The sequence below is a fragment of the Ranitomeya variabilis genome, chromosome 3 (genome assembly GCF_051348905.1).
Source record: "Ranitomeya variabilis isolate aRanVar5 chromosome 3, aRanVar5.hap1, whole genome shotgun sequence".
In the NCBI taxonomy this organism is placed as follows: domain Eukaryota; kingdom Metazoa; phylum Chordata; class Amphibia; order Anura; family Dendrobatidae; genus Ranitomeya; species Ranitomeya variabilis.
In genome coordinates, this window is record NC_135234.1 from 765,042,392 (window position 1) to 765,058,914 (window position 16,523).

General features: G+C 44.3%; 1 protein-coding gene across 1 annotated transcript in view; it reads left to right on the forward strand.

The window, feature by feature from the left end:
- Positions 1-488: 488 nt before the first annotated feature.
- Positions 489-16,523, forward strand: part of ARHGEF17 (Rho guanine nucleotide exchange factor 17) — a 190,162-nt gene continuing 174,127 nt past the window's right edge. The window contains exons 1-2 of the mRNA XM_077298775.1: positions 489-506; positions 1,909-6,455. Of these exons, the coding sequence (XP_077154890.1) occupies positions 2,640-6,455 (3,816 nt within the window). The 5' untranslated portion in view covers positions 489-506; positions 1,909-2,639. The remainder of the gene's footprint in view (positions 507-1,908; positions 6,456-16,523) is intronic.

The window sequence follows — 16,523 nt, forward strand, 5'->3', positions numbered from 1 at the left end:
GAAGAAAGACGGAAAGGGAAGAGCGGGCCCACAAAAAAAACTGGGGACAGTCCTGGGAAAGGTAAATCTGAAGAACTTGCCGCCCTCTGCTGATCACTGCATCCTATCTGAGCAGAGGGACTCTTCACCTCCTCCCACCCCCCCAGCAGCATTGTGCTCAGGATTAGAGGGAAGCAGTGAAAGGGTTAACGCTACTCAACTGTGCAGAGTGGGAGAAGAGTCTGGAACATTCCATCTGAGTGCACAAATGGGGGAGGAGGGGGCACTTCCTGTATCTGAGCCACACTGGGGTCCTCACAATATTTCTACCTGGTGCTACATTGTGATACATTGTATCCTAAGGGCCTGGGAGGGGGGGGAGTGCCCCTGCAGAGGAGACTTTATTAGGGGGCGCTGTAACTTTTGCATCCCAGGGATCTCCCCTCCTGCCATGCAGACAATGGTGCACACAAATTCCTGGACTCTCTGCAGCCTCTGAAATTTAGACTGGAGGAAAGATTTGAAGGGTAAGGAGCAGGCGGGCCGCTCTCCTCCTCTGTTCTTTGTATTTTCTTCACAGGGGACAATGCAAACTTTGAACCTGAGCAGAAAAAGACGATTCGTTTTGACGTTTCGCTTTTCGAAAAAATTTCCATTGTTGGGAGGAGAGAATTTACCAAAATTTTCCATTATTTGTGCCGATTTCAGTTGATTTGTTTTCAAATTTTTTGTTGCAAATTTTTTCACAATAATTTTTTCATCGTGAATTTTGTGCTTTTGCAGCCGATCGTCAGTCCTCAATCCGTAAGGCCGAAGTAAACTTATGGGAAACGTTTTCTTTCTTTTTTTTTTCTCCAGGAGTTTACAAATCTTTTCATTTTAAATGGACGGGAGCATTGAAAACAGATAGGCCTTTTAATTTATTCTTAGATCCGTCCACCCCCTTTTTCTTTTTTTTTTTTCCCGTCCTCTTTTTTTTCCCCTTATGTCAAAAATTCGAGGCTCCGGGTTTTGGGGTTCGGAAAACATTTTGCGATCTGTGACTGCCATCAGAACTTGCAGGGGTGGGAAAAGCGGTTTGCTTGAGAAAGTTTTGAAAACTTTTTCAAACTTTATTAAGACGTAATGCGATTAATTAATTGTGAGAAATGTAAAATTTCGCCAAAATTTTTCAAATTTGCAAATGATATTTTGCGCTTTAAAAAAAAGAATAAAAATCATTTTTTACCCCCTTTTAACTGTAATAGCTAATTGCTCAGGTCCAACTGTAGAGGTGAGTGTTTATTTTGACAGTTGACATGTGATGATGTCATCGTATACAGCGCTGTGACATCAGCAGTCCCTAGGGGGTTTACAATGAGCTAAGAGAAAGAACTTGTCCCTAGAGCTTGCAATCTAATATTACGCCTTATGCTATGTGTGTATGCACTTAAATATCTCATGACTACATCACTTCCAGATCTGTAAATTTCTTGGGGACTACAAGTCTCAGCAATCCTTCATGAAGCCGTAGCTTATCCTTTAACTACTATTCCATGTATCAAAATCGGTTCTAAATCCAAAAATTTACAAAAAAAAATGTTTCCGTTTTTTGGAAAAAGGATCATTTTTGGATGAAAAAAAAAAAATAGCATGAAATAAAGGAAATTGTAATACAACCGCCATCCAGCGAGGGGCGCTAAAATGCAACTTTTTTTTGTTAAAAAAAAAAACTAGTCCTACAGAAATCAGTTTTTTTCTATTCCTTAATACAAAAGCGTAAAGTTTGCCTTTTTTTTTCTTTTTTGGATTTGCAGCATTGCAGTAAATTGTCGGCGTGCTGACCGCTTTAGCTTAAAACGGGGGATGTCCTGATCTCACTATGGGGGGCGGAATGTTGGCAAGTTCCATATATTATTTGTAACAAGATTCCATCTTCTTTTTTTTCAGGAAGACATTAGAAACAAAAAAAAAAATGTTCCCATACTCTCCCCTCCAACCTCGCCTCTTTTAACCTATGCTGAGCTGGCTGCTGCTGCTGTTGCAGCAGGTTTTTCTCCCACGTGAAATCAACACACAAGAGACTGGAAAGACCAAAGGATTATTATACAAATATTTTATTTATTAAACTTTTTAAAAACATTTTTTTGGAGATGTTCAATTCTTGGATACAAGCGCAACAACAGGAACACGTCACCGCAATGCAACGCCAGCCGGAATGTGCATTATTCTAGCTGCACAGCGGGCGATGGCTACGACTGAAAGCTGGGGCTGAGCTCGAGCCAATAGAGGGTTAAACAGTTGTCAAGGAAACTTTGCGTAAACTTTTTTTTTTCCCCTCTCCTGATTTTTTTTTGTCTTACTGCTGAAAAACCAACAGGAACTAAAGTGGAATTAATTGCTGCAATTGTTAAAAGATGAAGATTTATCGACGGTCCGCCAAGGGCTTTTCAGCTCGCTTTTTTGGAAACTTTGACGGGATACTATAGTTTTGGAGAGGTCCGTTCTTTACCTACATGGATTACACATTTGAATGTATTTTAATTTATTTTTTCAAGACTTTTTATTTTTGCCTTTGAATTTTTTGGTGGAAATTTCTAGTAAAAGTGAACCTTCCCTCCCCCCCCCCCACATCCCATCAACACTACTTTCTTCTTTTTCGGGTGCGTTTGTTTTAAACAATGGCTGAAAAAGATGTGGAGAGAAAAGTTCGAATATACAGGAGTGTGTCTTTTAAAAAACTGGGAAACTGGAATGCAAAAGCTTTTAGTGAAGAGGGAGGCACGGAACTGCCCGGGAAAGGAGATGTCACCCAACCCACATGTCAAAAAACACATCGTCCCCCTGCCAGATCCCTCAGCTTAACTAGGAAGGTGTCCAAGATCTCTTCAGCCAGCAAAGACCAGAATATCCCATCGGTCCGGCAGATTTCTCATCGGTTTTCGCCCCACCAGAGGGACGACGGGGCTGTGAGCGACGATGAAAATTTAAGGAGCTCAGATCATCGTTTTCCGGCCGGAGCTTGTGAGGGCAACAGTATAGTGGAGCCTTCTCAAGGCACTCAACAAGACTTTATAAACCCGACTGGGAGTGATGGACTCTCCCTGGCACTGCCAGGTAAGTCGCATGATTTTCATAGTCCAAGCTCATGGGAATCTCCGAGCTCAGGGATTTCACTAGATGAAGTGGACACCTTCTGTAGTTTTCTACATCAGCCAGATAACCGGGAACTGTTTGTGACAGAAGGGACTAATTGGCCAAGCGTTACTGAAATGAGAAAACTTTTCGGAGATAGCACTAGAAAAGCTCCATCTAGGGCTTCTTCACTGCCCGATTGTGAAGAACCAAAGCCGGGGTCTTATTTCAGGGAGATGTCAGGGATTGAACCACAAAAATATTGTCCTATAGAAACTGCAACTGCCAAAAACTTTAATCATTACACCAAAGACCAGCCTTCGGGTCCTTCACATTTGCCCAAAAATCCTTCATCAAAGTTGGAAAGCAACTATTTCAGAACACTGTCGGAGAGTAAAAATGAACAATATACCCTGTGTTTGGATACAAAAGAACACCGAAATATTAACACTGGTCCCAAACCTCAACCTCCTCCCCCTCCTCCAAGAAGCTGTATCCCATTTGGCCTGAAATCTCACACACTTTCATCTGGTCTACCTAAACAAGAGGCAAGGCAGCAATCACTTAGTTTACATTCCTGGCATAGTTCAGGCAAACCACAGACAGCCCCTGATAATGTCAGACTCAAAGACAGCTACAGCATGGATGAGCTGCAGAGGAATACCATGCTGCCCACCGTGGGTAATAAAAACAGTTCCAATATCAGGTCCCAAGAACCATCGTCAGGAAGTGACGAGGAAGATGGGTTTGATGTCCTCAGGGAAAGTCTCAGGAAACGCTCTACTAGGAAGGAAAATTACTCTTTAGTATGTGATAATAAAGACTTGGATGAGGGTGGATACAATATTGTCAATGCAGCATGTGACATGGACCAAGGATCAAGTTTGTCTGACTTTTTAGTGCAAAAATTGGTACCAAGTTGCTTAGTTCCTTCAGTCAGGTCTGGTGCTTCTTCGCCAGAGCTAAGTACTAATGTTTCAACCACTACTCCTCATGAAACACCTAAAAGAAACTCTTCTGAGGTAGTAACACCAGGTCAGCTGGCCTCGGTGTCTCCAATGCCCACCGTGTCTCGAGTTGCAAAAGTTAACATTCCACCCTTTATGCAAAGTCCTTGCGGATCTAGAAGCAGCAGTAGATATTCAAGTACCGAAACCCTCAAAGATGATGACCACTTCAATGCATATTATGCTGGGCAAGCACGAAACCTTCAGGGAGGGTACAATGTTCATCGATCACCAAGTTTTGGCCAACATGAAAGTATGTCACGACCCGTAGTCCGTTCTAGATCAAAGATATCATGTAGTGTAACGAAACCAAGAAATGAAATTGTTAATGATGGTCTACAGTGTGATCTTGAAAGCGAAGATGCTAAACAAAAGAAATCTAGGTCAAACCCAGATATCACATTGGATACCCTAAGCTTACTGAGTTACTTAAAATCAGACTTTTCAGACTTTAAATTAAAAAACAGAGGTCCAGGGACTAGTGAGAAGGAAGGTGCCTGCTCCAGGCTTGAGGCCTGTCAGGAAACTTCTGGACAGCCAAGTTTAGTTGTCCGAGGTCGACCTGTTGGGCAGAATCGATTACAACAAGGGAGCCGTCCAACATTAAAAGATTTGACAGCCACATTACGACGTACTAAATCCTTCACATATTCTGAAAAACTGGGATCCCGACGTGTGACCGCTCACAGCTCCATGAAGCAGAGTTCTTCAGAACTCATGCTTGCCACCCTATCCAACAGTGATGGTATATTTTCACATACAGACGTTGCTAATAATGTGAAGGAAAACTATAATGAACCAGAAGCAATGCAGGATAAATACATCCAAGAAGCCAGACAAGTATTTGAGAAAATCAAGCAGATAGGGTCTCAGGAGGACTATAGTTTCGACCAGGAAGTGATTGAACATCTCAAAAGTAGAAAAAGACCTGACATATCTCACGTAAGCGTCACAGAAGATGGTGATGGCAAATGTATAGCGAAATGTACATCCAATGAAATTGGGTCCGATAGGAAGACCTCTGACTTATCTGTACAAGAGTCCAGTTTGACTGATGAAGGCATTGTTACTGAAGTAGACCCTGCACCTTGTACTTCATATCGAGACCTTGGTCAGAAACTTAAAGTTTGGAAATCAACAGAAATGTACCAAGAAGAAAATGAAATTTTGCATGCCCAGAATGGAGACTATAACACTGGTCAATCCCATACAAGTAATTTAGATAGTACTCAGTGCTCTGACGCTCCACAAATGGATTCTCCACCAACACCTGGAACTGTTAGGCGAAGACGGAAATTTCCTTCACTTGGAAATAGTGGTACAGATTCTAGTAGTGGGAGCAATGGTGAGTCTGGTAGTGACGCCTATAGATCTCTAAGCGATCCAATGCCTCACCGGAGTTACTCAATCACCGAAGATGATAAAAAATTCTCTATGGATAGTAACCTCCTCGGATCGTTAAATTCAAAGTCGGGAATCTCAGATTCTTCGGCTACAGCACTATCTGAATGTACTGGTAGTGCTGCCAGTGTACTTTCTTTCAGTAGTGACGGTGTCAAGGATTACAACACAGTCATCCAAAATATCGTTAGTCAACCTGGAGCCCTTGATAAAGTCATTGATGAAAAGGGCAACGGGAAGACCATCAAGAAAAAATCATTCAGCGATCCAAGTCGTCGTGGAGAATTGTCACCTGCTGAAGACTCCAATGAGCCTTCCAAAGAGTTGGAACAATCCATCCTGGCATCTACCAGTGAACCCATACTATCTGAGCAAAGGGATGAGTTAGAAGAACTGGATGAGATAGAAGAGGAGGCAAAGTTTCACACTGAACCAGAGCATTCATCTTCTGCAGATCTGGAAGAAAACGGTCTGGAAGGAAGTCAAAGTTTAAGTTTCGACCCAAACCTTGTAAACGTCTTGTCTCCCAGGGTGATTAGACGCAGCTTTAAAAAACGCTCCAACAGAATTGGAAGCCATGATAGCAATAAGGAAGGCGAGGAACCAAAGGAAGCACTTTCTAAAATCAGGCAAGGAAACAAACATATCCGACACACCAGTGAACCGGCAACATTTATTCCAATCTCCCCTCCAGAATGCAAAGTGTTAGTCCATGGTAGTGCCCATTTGACAAACGCAGAGTCTACAAGGCCTACAATCAAACAACACCCAGTTTTAATAACCCCCTTAGAAGATGTGTCCAAGCCAACATCAGCTACCCCAAGTAGCTCTAATAACTTCAATCCCATGGATTTGCCAAGAACAGCACCAAGCACTCCAACCACAACTGAGCCGAAGCCCCTAAGGGTTCCCAAGCCTCTCGAAGAGACCGGTAACAGGAACAAGCCTAATGTGGTGAGTACAAGGCGTTGTTAACTTTCATTCAAATTTACTGTTGTTTCATTATGGTTTGGTTTTTGGTTAATGCTGACCCTTCATAATGTATTTGGTTTTGTTGGCTTTGTTGTACACAACCAGATTATGGCCAATGTGCTACGAAGTGTTGCGGATCACCATTAGTTCATCTAAGGCTGTATTTATCTGGTAGACATCTGTCTAGTTCTACAAAGTTTTACTAAGCAATAGAAGAGCAACATGTTTATCGTCCTAATGATAAACATAGGCCTTATACTACAGTTGTAATCTTCCCTTGTGCCACCATATGGCATCGTTTTATGAAAGGTAAATTATTCCCAAGATACAGTGTTTCGAAAAGAATTCAGGATGGTCAGATGTACTAGAGTATGGCTCAATAAACTAGAGTATGGCCTGATGGTCCAGAGCATGACCTCTTGGACTAGGGTATGGCCCGATGGACAAGGGTATGGCCCGATGGACTAGGGTGTATGGTCTAATGGACTATGGTATGGCACAATAAACTATAGCATGGCCTGATAGACTAGAGCATGACCTCATGGATTTGGGTATGGCTCAGGAAACTATAGTATGGCCTGATGGACTACAGCATGACCCCATGGATTTGGGTATGGTCTGATGGACTAGGGTATGGCCCGATGGACAAGGGTATGGCCCGATGGACTAGGGTGTATGGTCTAATGGACTATGGTATGGCACAATAAACTATAGCATGGCCTGATAGACTAGAGCATGACCTCATGGATTTGGGTATGGCTCGGGAAACTATAGTATGGCCTGATGGACTACAGCATGACCCCATGGATTTGGGTATGGTCTGATGGACTAGAGTATGGCCTGTGAAACTAGAGTATGGCCTGATGGACTAGAGCATGACCCCATGCATTTGGGTATGGCCCGATGGACTAGGGTATGGCTCGGGAAACTAGAGTATGGCTTGACGGACTAGAGCATGACCTCATGGATTTTGGTCTGGCCCGATGTACTAAGAGTGTGGCCCAATGGACTAGGGTATGGTCCCATGGACTAATGATAGACTACTGTAGGTGCCTTGAGCAAGAGCAATTATATAAGCAAAGGTGCATGTTTCAAAATATTTTGATGATATACAATATATCCCAAATGGTCCATGAGCACTCTACATACAGCGCCTTTAGAGGACCCTTCATCATGGTGATATTCTCCCAAAAAGCAATAATAGTAGAGGAGAAATTCTCCGTCATACAGGATGGATGGATAGATGGATGCATGCCATAGGTTGTTTTTTAATTAAGTTGAAGGCATAACAGAGGTACAGTGTGGCCCCATAGACTGCTATTGATTGATTGTTCCTTCCAAAACCCAGACACCTTGGCCGTCTGATAACGTAGGTGTTGATAACAGTGTGTGAGAAACAGCCTGGAAAACATCTTGAGTGCAGTTTCTACATCAAGGTCCTGGGTGTCTTTCCAAGTTTTGTTTTACGAGTCTGTACTAGAAGTACAGGGTGTATTCAAGAACCTCAGAGTCCTCGGTAATTTATTTAGAATCTTTTTATACATATATTGTATTTGCGTATAGTATGAGTTTGTGTTTTTGCTTAGTGATTTATGTATGGAGCAGTCATTTTGGAATTTGACTTGCTCCTATTGAATTAATTACACTCTCCTGAACATTGGCCAAAAAATGTGCAATTGCTACAGAGGTTAAGGGTTTGGGGCCTGACGGACGTACAGGAGGCCGGCGGCTGGTCCGTTCATCGTGGCCCGTACTTGGACCGTGTCTCACAGACAAATGAATGAGGCTTTTTGGTCCTGCAATGTAACGTAAAAAAACTTGCTGGCATTTGTTAGAATTAGAATTTGTAGAATTTAACATGTTTTTTTTACAATTTCCACTTTTTTTGGGCCTTGGGTTGACTGCGAGGATTGAGAAATGTCCTGATTTAATGACCTTGTTTGGGGAGGGAAGTCTTTCACTTTCCTCAATAAGTGCTCGTTTCCTGCTGCGAGGAGTTGGCAGATTAATAAGTGAGCGTTGGATCTTTGCAGGGGACATTTTTGAGTGTGTTGTTGAATAACTCGTGTCATTTATTGATAGTGTTTTTTTATACTTTTTTTTGTGCAGTCATACAATTTTTGCTGAGCAATAGCTGTATGGTCCTCAGAGACTCAAGTTCACGATCTCGTAACTTTTCCCAATAATATGGCTTGTATTCTGTATGGAAGAGTACTCAAACTACAAAGACCATACTATTACTTGGGTGTGCGTAAATGCCTCACAGGTGGGCTTGTGGGTGCAGTATTTGTCTGTTAAAAAGTCCCCGTCACTTGCCATAAATATGTAATTTTTCCTGCGTGGTGTAAATGCCGCTGTTTTCCTGAATCTGGCGATGTTTTTGTTTTGTTCCTGCGCCTCTCCGTTCCTGAGATATGGTCGTATCTCCATCCTTACATAAATGTTGTTTTTTTTTACCAAGTGGGTGTGTTCTTTGTGAAGACGTCCATAAAAGGCTTGATGAACGCACCCATTTGACTAAAATGACTAAGTTTCGATACCGAAAAGAAGAGGCCATATCTCAGGAACAGAGAGGCGCAGGAACAAAAGAAAAACATCACCGGTTTCAGGAAAACGGCGGCATTTACACCAGATAAAAAAAGTAGACATTTATGACAAGTGACAGGTCCTCTTTAAGAGCACTCATGTGCCAGTGAAAGATACTGTAAGTGGTGGTTTGTGTTCAAGAAGGTTTGTTAAAAATTGTTAAAAATTATGTCTAACTTTTTGGTTTCTCATCTACTGATGTCTATCATGGTTCAAATTTAAGGCCATTAAAAGCCTTTTTGGCTGCTGACAAGTTGCCTGTGGCTCCTAAAACTTGACATTTGCGGTTCTCCTAACTCAATAGATGGTTGTCGCCTTTCTAAGTCTGACCGCCGTAGATGAGGCGCCCAGGAAGACCTTTTGTCTCACACAGGTTTCCTAAAATTTCAGATAATTTCCATATACTGTCGGGTTTGCTCTGAGATTGGTCACTCAATCCCAAATCTTCCTCTCGGAGATTGACTGGAGACCAATGTTACTTACCGTACCTCTCCGCGGTCCAGTGATGGTTTCACGCTGGTGGCCAAGGCTTTCAGCTGTTGGACTCCCCTGGTAATTGTAGCCTGGTGGGAGATTAATGCAGAATTTAGCCTAAGACTATTACCTGTGGATGTACAACCCGTTGAGCTAGCCTTTGTCTTAATCTTGACCTCGACCTTAGTCTTGTCGATGGATTCTGCCTTTGGATCTGTTGTACGGTACTTGTTGCCCAATCCCTTGGGTTAGACCTTTGACCTGTCCTCGTGTTAGTGGAATCCTGACTGCTCTCTCGGGAACGACTCTGGTCTTTGTTCTGGACTGTTGACCACTGCTTCGAAATCCAACCAAGAAACTCCAAACCTCCTCATGGTCCAGGGTAAAGATTTAGGAAATTTCTTAGATTCTCACTTCAGTTTAGCCAGTTACTAATTGTAGGTGAAGGATACACTTCTCCTGTTAGAATCACCGGTGTCTTACGACGCATTGTTGCTTGTTGAGGTATCGTAAACTTTAGGCACGTGACATAAAAATAAGATTCGGCTTCTGTATCTTTTCAGACACATTCCTTACCCTTGTCAGATGGATCACGTAATTTTGGCCAAGTCTGCTGATTTTTGATCATTGCCAGTCTCTGTCATCCAGCCTTGGCTTCTTCTGTTGAGTGGTGTATCTTTGGTGGAGAATTTCCATCTCCTGTAACCGCACATTTTGTCCCCACTTTCCAGACTTGATAAATCTGCCAGTTTATCCCCTGATATTGTGAGGCCTTACCAATCTTCCCTTACTTCCCATGTTCCCTTGTGTTCTCTTTCCCAACACAATAAGTAACATAGAACATTAAAAGAAAAAACTGCAAAAATATGTAAGAAAGTTGTCAGGTCACAACTGCTCTACTTCCTGGTTCTTGGCTCGTTCAGGGCTCTTCAGATGAAAGTAACATGGAGATTTGGTCTGAAACATAATCCCTTGAATTATTCTTGCCTGGAGGCATTACAAAGATTTGTCAATAAAAAAAGTAATTAAATAAATTCAACAACGAACGGCTTATGGGCCCCATCAAGTAAAACAATAGTCCTGGCAATCCTAGATTCCTTCTATAACCCAATATCTACAGGGCGCTGTGCTGTCAGACACTCCCCCTCCTGCTGACAGCCACACCCCCTCCTGCTGACAGCCACACCCCCTCCTGCTGACAGCTACACTCCACCTCCTGCTGACAGCCACACCCCCTCCTGCTGTGCTGACAGCCACACCCCCTCCTGCTGACAGCCACACCCCCTCCTGCTGACAGCCACACCCCCTCCTGCTGTGCTGACAGCCATACCCCCTCCTGCTGACAGCCACACTCACTCCTGCTGTGCTGATAGGCACACCCCCTCCTGCTGTGCTGACAGCCATACCCCCTCCTGCTGACAGCCACACTCACTCCTGCTGTGCTGATAGGCACGCCCCCTCCTGCTGTGCTGAGACACACCCCTCCGGCTGACAGGAGCACCCACTCTATTCTTTCTGTGCTGATAGGCCCGCTCTATGCTTTCTCTGCTGATAGGCCCGCTCTATGCTTTCTGTGCTGATAGGCCCGCTCTATGCTTTCTGTGCTGATAGGCCCGCTCTATGCTTTCTGTGCTGATAGGCCCGCTCTATGCTTTCTGTGCTGATAGGCCCGCTCTATTCTTTGTGTGCTGATAGGCTCGCTCTATGCTTTCTGTGCTGATAGGCCCGCTCTATTCTTTCTGTGCTGATAGGCCCGCTCTATTCTTTCTGTGCTGATAGGCCCGCTCTATTCTTTCTGTGATGATAGGCCCGCTCTATTCTTTCTGTGATGATAGGCCCGCTCTATTCTTTCTGTGCTGATAGGCCCGCTCTATTCTTTCTGTGCTGATAGGCCCGCTCTATTCTTTCTGTGCTGATAGGCCCGCTCTATTCTTTCTGTGCTGATAGGCCAGCTCTATTCTTTCTCTGCTGATAGGCCCGCTCTATTCTTTCTGTGCTGATAGGCCCGCTCTATTCTTTCTGTGCTGATAGGCCAGCTCTATTCTTTCTCTGCTGATAGGCCAGCTCTATTCTTTCTCTGCTGATAGGCCCGCTCTATTCTTTCTGTGCTGATAGGCCCACTCTATTCTTTCTGTGCTGATAGGCCCGCTCTATTCTTTCTGTGCTGATAGGCCAGCTCTATTCTTTCTCTGCTGATAGGCCCGCTCTATTCTTTCTGTGCTGATAGGCCCGCTCTATTCTTTCTGTGCTGATAGGCCCGCTCTATTCTTTCTGTGCTGATAGGCCCGCTCTATTCTTTCTCTGCTGATAGGCCCGCTCTATTCTTTCTCTGCTGATAGGCCCGCTCTATTCTTTCTGTGATGATAGGCCCGCTCTATTCTTTCTGTGCTGATAGGCCCGCTCTATTCTTTCTGTGCTGATAGGCCCGCTCTATGCTTTCTGTGCTGATAGGCCCGCTCTATTCTTTCTCTGCTGATAGGCCCGCTCTATTCTTTCTCTGCTGATAGGCCCGCTCTATTCTTTCTGTGCTGATAGGCCCGCTCTATGCTTTCTCTGCTGATAGGCCCGCTCTATTCTTTCTGTGCTGATAGGCCCGCTCTATTCTTTCTGTGCTGATAGGCCCGCTCTATTCTTTCTGTGCTGATAGGCCCGCTCTATTCTTTCTGTGCTGATAGGCCCGCTCTATTCTTTCTGTGATGATAGGCCCGCTCTATTCTTTCTGTGCTGATAGGCCCGCTCTATGCTTTCTCTGCTGATAGGCCCGCTCTATTCTTTCTGTGCTGATAGGCCCGCTCTATTCTTTCTCTGCTGATAGGCCCGCTCTATTCTTTCTGTGCTGATAGGCCCGCTCTATTCTTTCTCTGCTGATAGGCCCGCTCTATTCTTTCTGTGCTGATAGGCCCGCTCTATTCTTTCTGTGCTGATAGGCCCGCTCTATTCTTTCTCTGCTGATAGGCCCGCTCTATTCTTTCTGTGCTGATAGGCCCGCTCTATTCTTTCTGTGCTGATAGGCCCGCTCTATTCTTTCTGTGCTGATAGGCCCGCTCTATTCTTTCTCTGCTGATAGGCCCGCTCTATTCTTTCTCTGCTGATAGGCCCGCTCTATTCTTTCTGTGCTGATAGGCTCGCTCTTTTTTTTCTGTGCTATTAGTCCTGTCCTTTTCCTGCCGTTCATGAAAAGCGAAATATCTGCAAAGTTCCAGGATCGTTGTTACCTGGGGAGTGAGAACCAGAACCCCACGAGGAGCCACCGCCACGTGTCCACATCTGCGACAACTTCACAACAGGAGCACGAAGACGTTCTGTTGTCGGCCAACGTTCCTCGCCGCAGTGTTCCTCAAAACTAAGACTTCCTCTGTGTTTTTTGTTTTCGGGAATATTCCAGCTGTCACGCTGCGTCTTATATAGACCAGATCGCTACAATCGAGCGCAATCAGACCCAATTATAGAAAGCTAAACAGAAAACCAAATTATTATTATTATTATTATTATTATTTATTGTTATAGCGCCATTTATTCCATGGCGCTTTACAAGTGAGGAGGGGTATACATAATAAAAACAAGTACAATAATCTTGAACAATACAAGTCATAACTGGTACAGGAGGAGAGAGGACCCTGCCCGCGAAGGCTCACAATCTACAAGGGATGGGTGAGGATACAGTAGGTGAGGATAGAGCTGATCGTGCAGCGGTTGGTTGATCGGTGGTTACTGCAGGTTGTAGGCTTGTCGGAAGAGGTGGGTCTTCAGGTTCTTTTTGAAGGTTTCGATGGTGGGCGAGAGTCTGATGTGTTGTGGTAGAGGGTTCCAGAGTAGGGGTGATACGCGAGAGAAATCTTGTATCAACCAACCTTCGAGCTGTAACATGTCGCGGTCCCGGCTGAGATGTCAACCCCGCGCTGCCGTCTCATAGCGATATAGTCCGTAGGGTCGTGGTACATCTGTGGTCCGGCCGCCCACGTTCACTCCCGGGAAACTACAGGTTAATACAGGATAACTCCTGTCATTAACAACATGGGGATAGTCCTCTTTTTTGGTACCATATTGCGATATAATATTGCGGTGATATGGCACTGAGCATTGTTCCTGCCTATGGATATATAGTATATTATATTTTGGTCTAATTTACTTTTTATGCACTATATGGCGGTATAATATTTGACCTCTGTATAGTGGTATTATTTAGGCAACACGTGACAGTATTGTTTCGGTTCTCTATGATAGGATTTCACCTTTGTCTTTTGTGCACTGTGTGGCGGTGTAATATAGGACCAGCTATTTGAGTACTATATTGTAGTACTATTTAGTTGATATATGACGGTATTCTTTTGGTTCTGTTTTGCCAGTTATGAAGTATTAGTATGACAGTTATTTGGCCACTATATGGTGGTATTTTGGATATAGTTCTGTTACTATTACCGTATGTCACCATTTTCAGATGAGCCTCTCTCCCATGACTGTAAGAAGGCTTTTCCAGGGACCTGTTAGGTGGGATGGCGGTAGACCATTAGAGATGATGTCGCCAGTGGTCCATGATCAGCCCATCACGGGGAACCGTCCATGAACTGAACAACTCCTGTAAGAACATCATAAAGGGTTATTCTGAACTTCTGTCCAGGTAATGCTCCAAGGGGTCAAATGCTGCACCTGGCGGAGAAGACACATTCCTGACAGAGGAGGAGGATCTGTGACTAGTGGTTCTCCTGGGCACCACAGTACCCACAGGTCTGAGCCGGTGTCACATCCGTACAGGAGCTCCATCATAGAGACTGACCCAATCACAGCGGGGCGCTACTATCTGCTGAGCTACTGTATCTGATCCTATCCTGTGTGATATTGTCTGCTGTGCTGTGTATCTAATCCTCTCCTGTGTGATACTGTCTGCTGAGCTACTGTATCTAATCCTATCCTGTGTGATACTCTCTGCTGAGCCGTGTATCTAATCCTATCCTGTGTGATACTGTCTGCTGAGCCGTGTATCTAATCCTCTACTGTGTGATACTGTCTGCTGAGCTGTGTATCTAATCCTATCCTGTGTGATACTGTCTGCTGAGCCGTGTATCTAATCCTATCCTATGTGATACTGACTGCTGAGCCGTGTATCTGATCCTATCCTGTGTGATACTGTCTGCTGAGCCGTGTATCTAATCCTCTCCTGTGTGATACTATCTGCTGAGCTACTGTATCTGATCCTATCCTGTGTGATATTGTCTGCTGTGCTGTGTATCTAATCCTCTCCTGTGTGATACTGTCTGCTGAGCTACTGTATCTAATCCTATCCTGTGTGATACTCTCTGCTGAGCCGTGTATCTAATCCTATCCTGTGTGATACTGTCTGCTGAGCCGTGTATCTAATCCTCTACTGTGTGATACTGTCTGCTGAGCTGTGTATCTAATCCTATCCTGTGTGATACTGTCTGCTGAGCCGTGTATCTAATCCTATCCTATGTGATACTGACTGCTGAGCCGTGTATCTGATCCTATCCTGTGTGATACTGTCTGCTGAGCCGTGTATCTAATCCTCTACTGTGTGATACTGTCTGCTGAGCTGTGTATCTAATCCTCTCCTGTGTGATACTGACTGCTGAGCTGTGTATCTAATCCTATCCTGTGTGATACTGTCTGCTGAGCCGTGTATCTGATCCTCTACTGTGTGATACTGTCTGCTGAGCTGTGTATCTAATCCTCTCCTGTGTGATACTGACTGCTGAGCTGTGTATCTAATCCTATCCTGTGTGATACTGTCTGCTGAGCCGTGTATCTAATCCTATCCTGTGTGATACTGTCTGCTGAGCTGTGTATCTGATCCTCTCCTGTGTGATACTGTCTGCTGAGCCATGTATCTAATCCTATCCTGTGTGATACTGTCTGCTGAGCTACTGTATCTGATCCTCTCCTGTGTGATACTGTCTGCTGAGCTGTGTATCTAATCCTATCATGTGTGATACAGTCTGCTGAGCTGTGTATCTAATCCTATCCTGTGTGATACTGTCTGCTGAGCCGTGTATCTAATCCTATCCTGTGTGATACTGTCTGCTGAGCTACTGTATCTGATCCTCTCCTGTGTGATACTGTCTGCTGAGCCGTGTATCTAATCCTATCCTGTGTGATACTGTCTGCTGAGCCATGTATCTAATCCTATCCTGTGTGATACTGACTGCTGAGCTGTGTATCTAATCCTCTCCTATGTGATACTGACTGCTGAGCCGTGTATCTAATCCTATCCTGTGTGATACTGACTGCTGAGCCGTGTATCTAATCCTATCCTGTGTGATACTGACTACTGAGCCGTGTATCTAATCCTATCCTGTGTGATAGTCTGCTGAGCTGTGTATCTAATCCTCTCCTGTGTGATACTGTCTGCTGAGCTGTGTATCTAATCCTGTCCTGTGTGATACTGTCTGATGAGCTGTGTATCTGATCCTATCCTGTGTGATACTGTCTGCTGAGCTACTGTATCTAATCCTATCCTGTCTGATACTGTCTGCTGAGATGTGTATCTAATCCTCTCCTGTGTGATACTGTCTGCTGGGCTACTGTATCTAATCCTATCCTGTCTGATACTGTCTGCTGAGCTGTGTATCTAATCCTATCCTGTGTGATACTGTCTGCTGAGCTGTGTATCTAATCCTATCCTGTCTGATACTGTCTGCTGAGCTGTGTATCTAATCCTATCCTGTGTGATACTGTCTGCTGAACCGTGTAGCTAATCCTATCCTGTGTGATACTGACTGCTGAGCTGTGTATCTAATCATATCCTGTGTGATACTGACTGCTGAGCTGTGTATCTAATCCTATCCTGTGCGATACTGTCTGCTGAGCTGTGTATCTAATCCTATCCTGTGTGATACTGACTGCTGAGCCGTGTATCTAATCCTATCCTGTGTGATACTGACTGCTGAGCCGTGTATCTAATCCTATACTGTGTGATACTGACTGCTGAGCTGTGTATCTAATCCTATCCTATGTGATACTGTCTGCTGAGCTGTG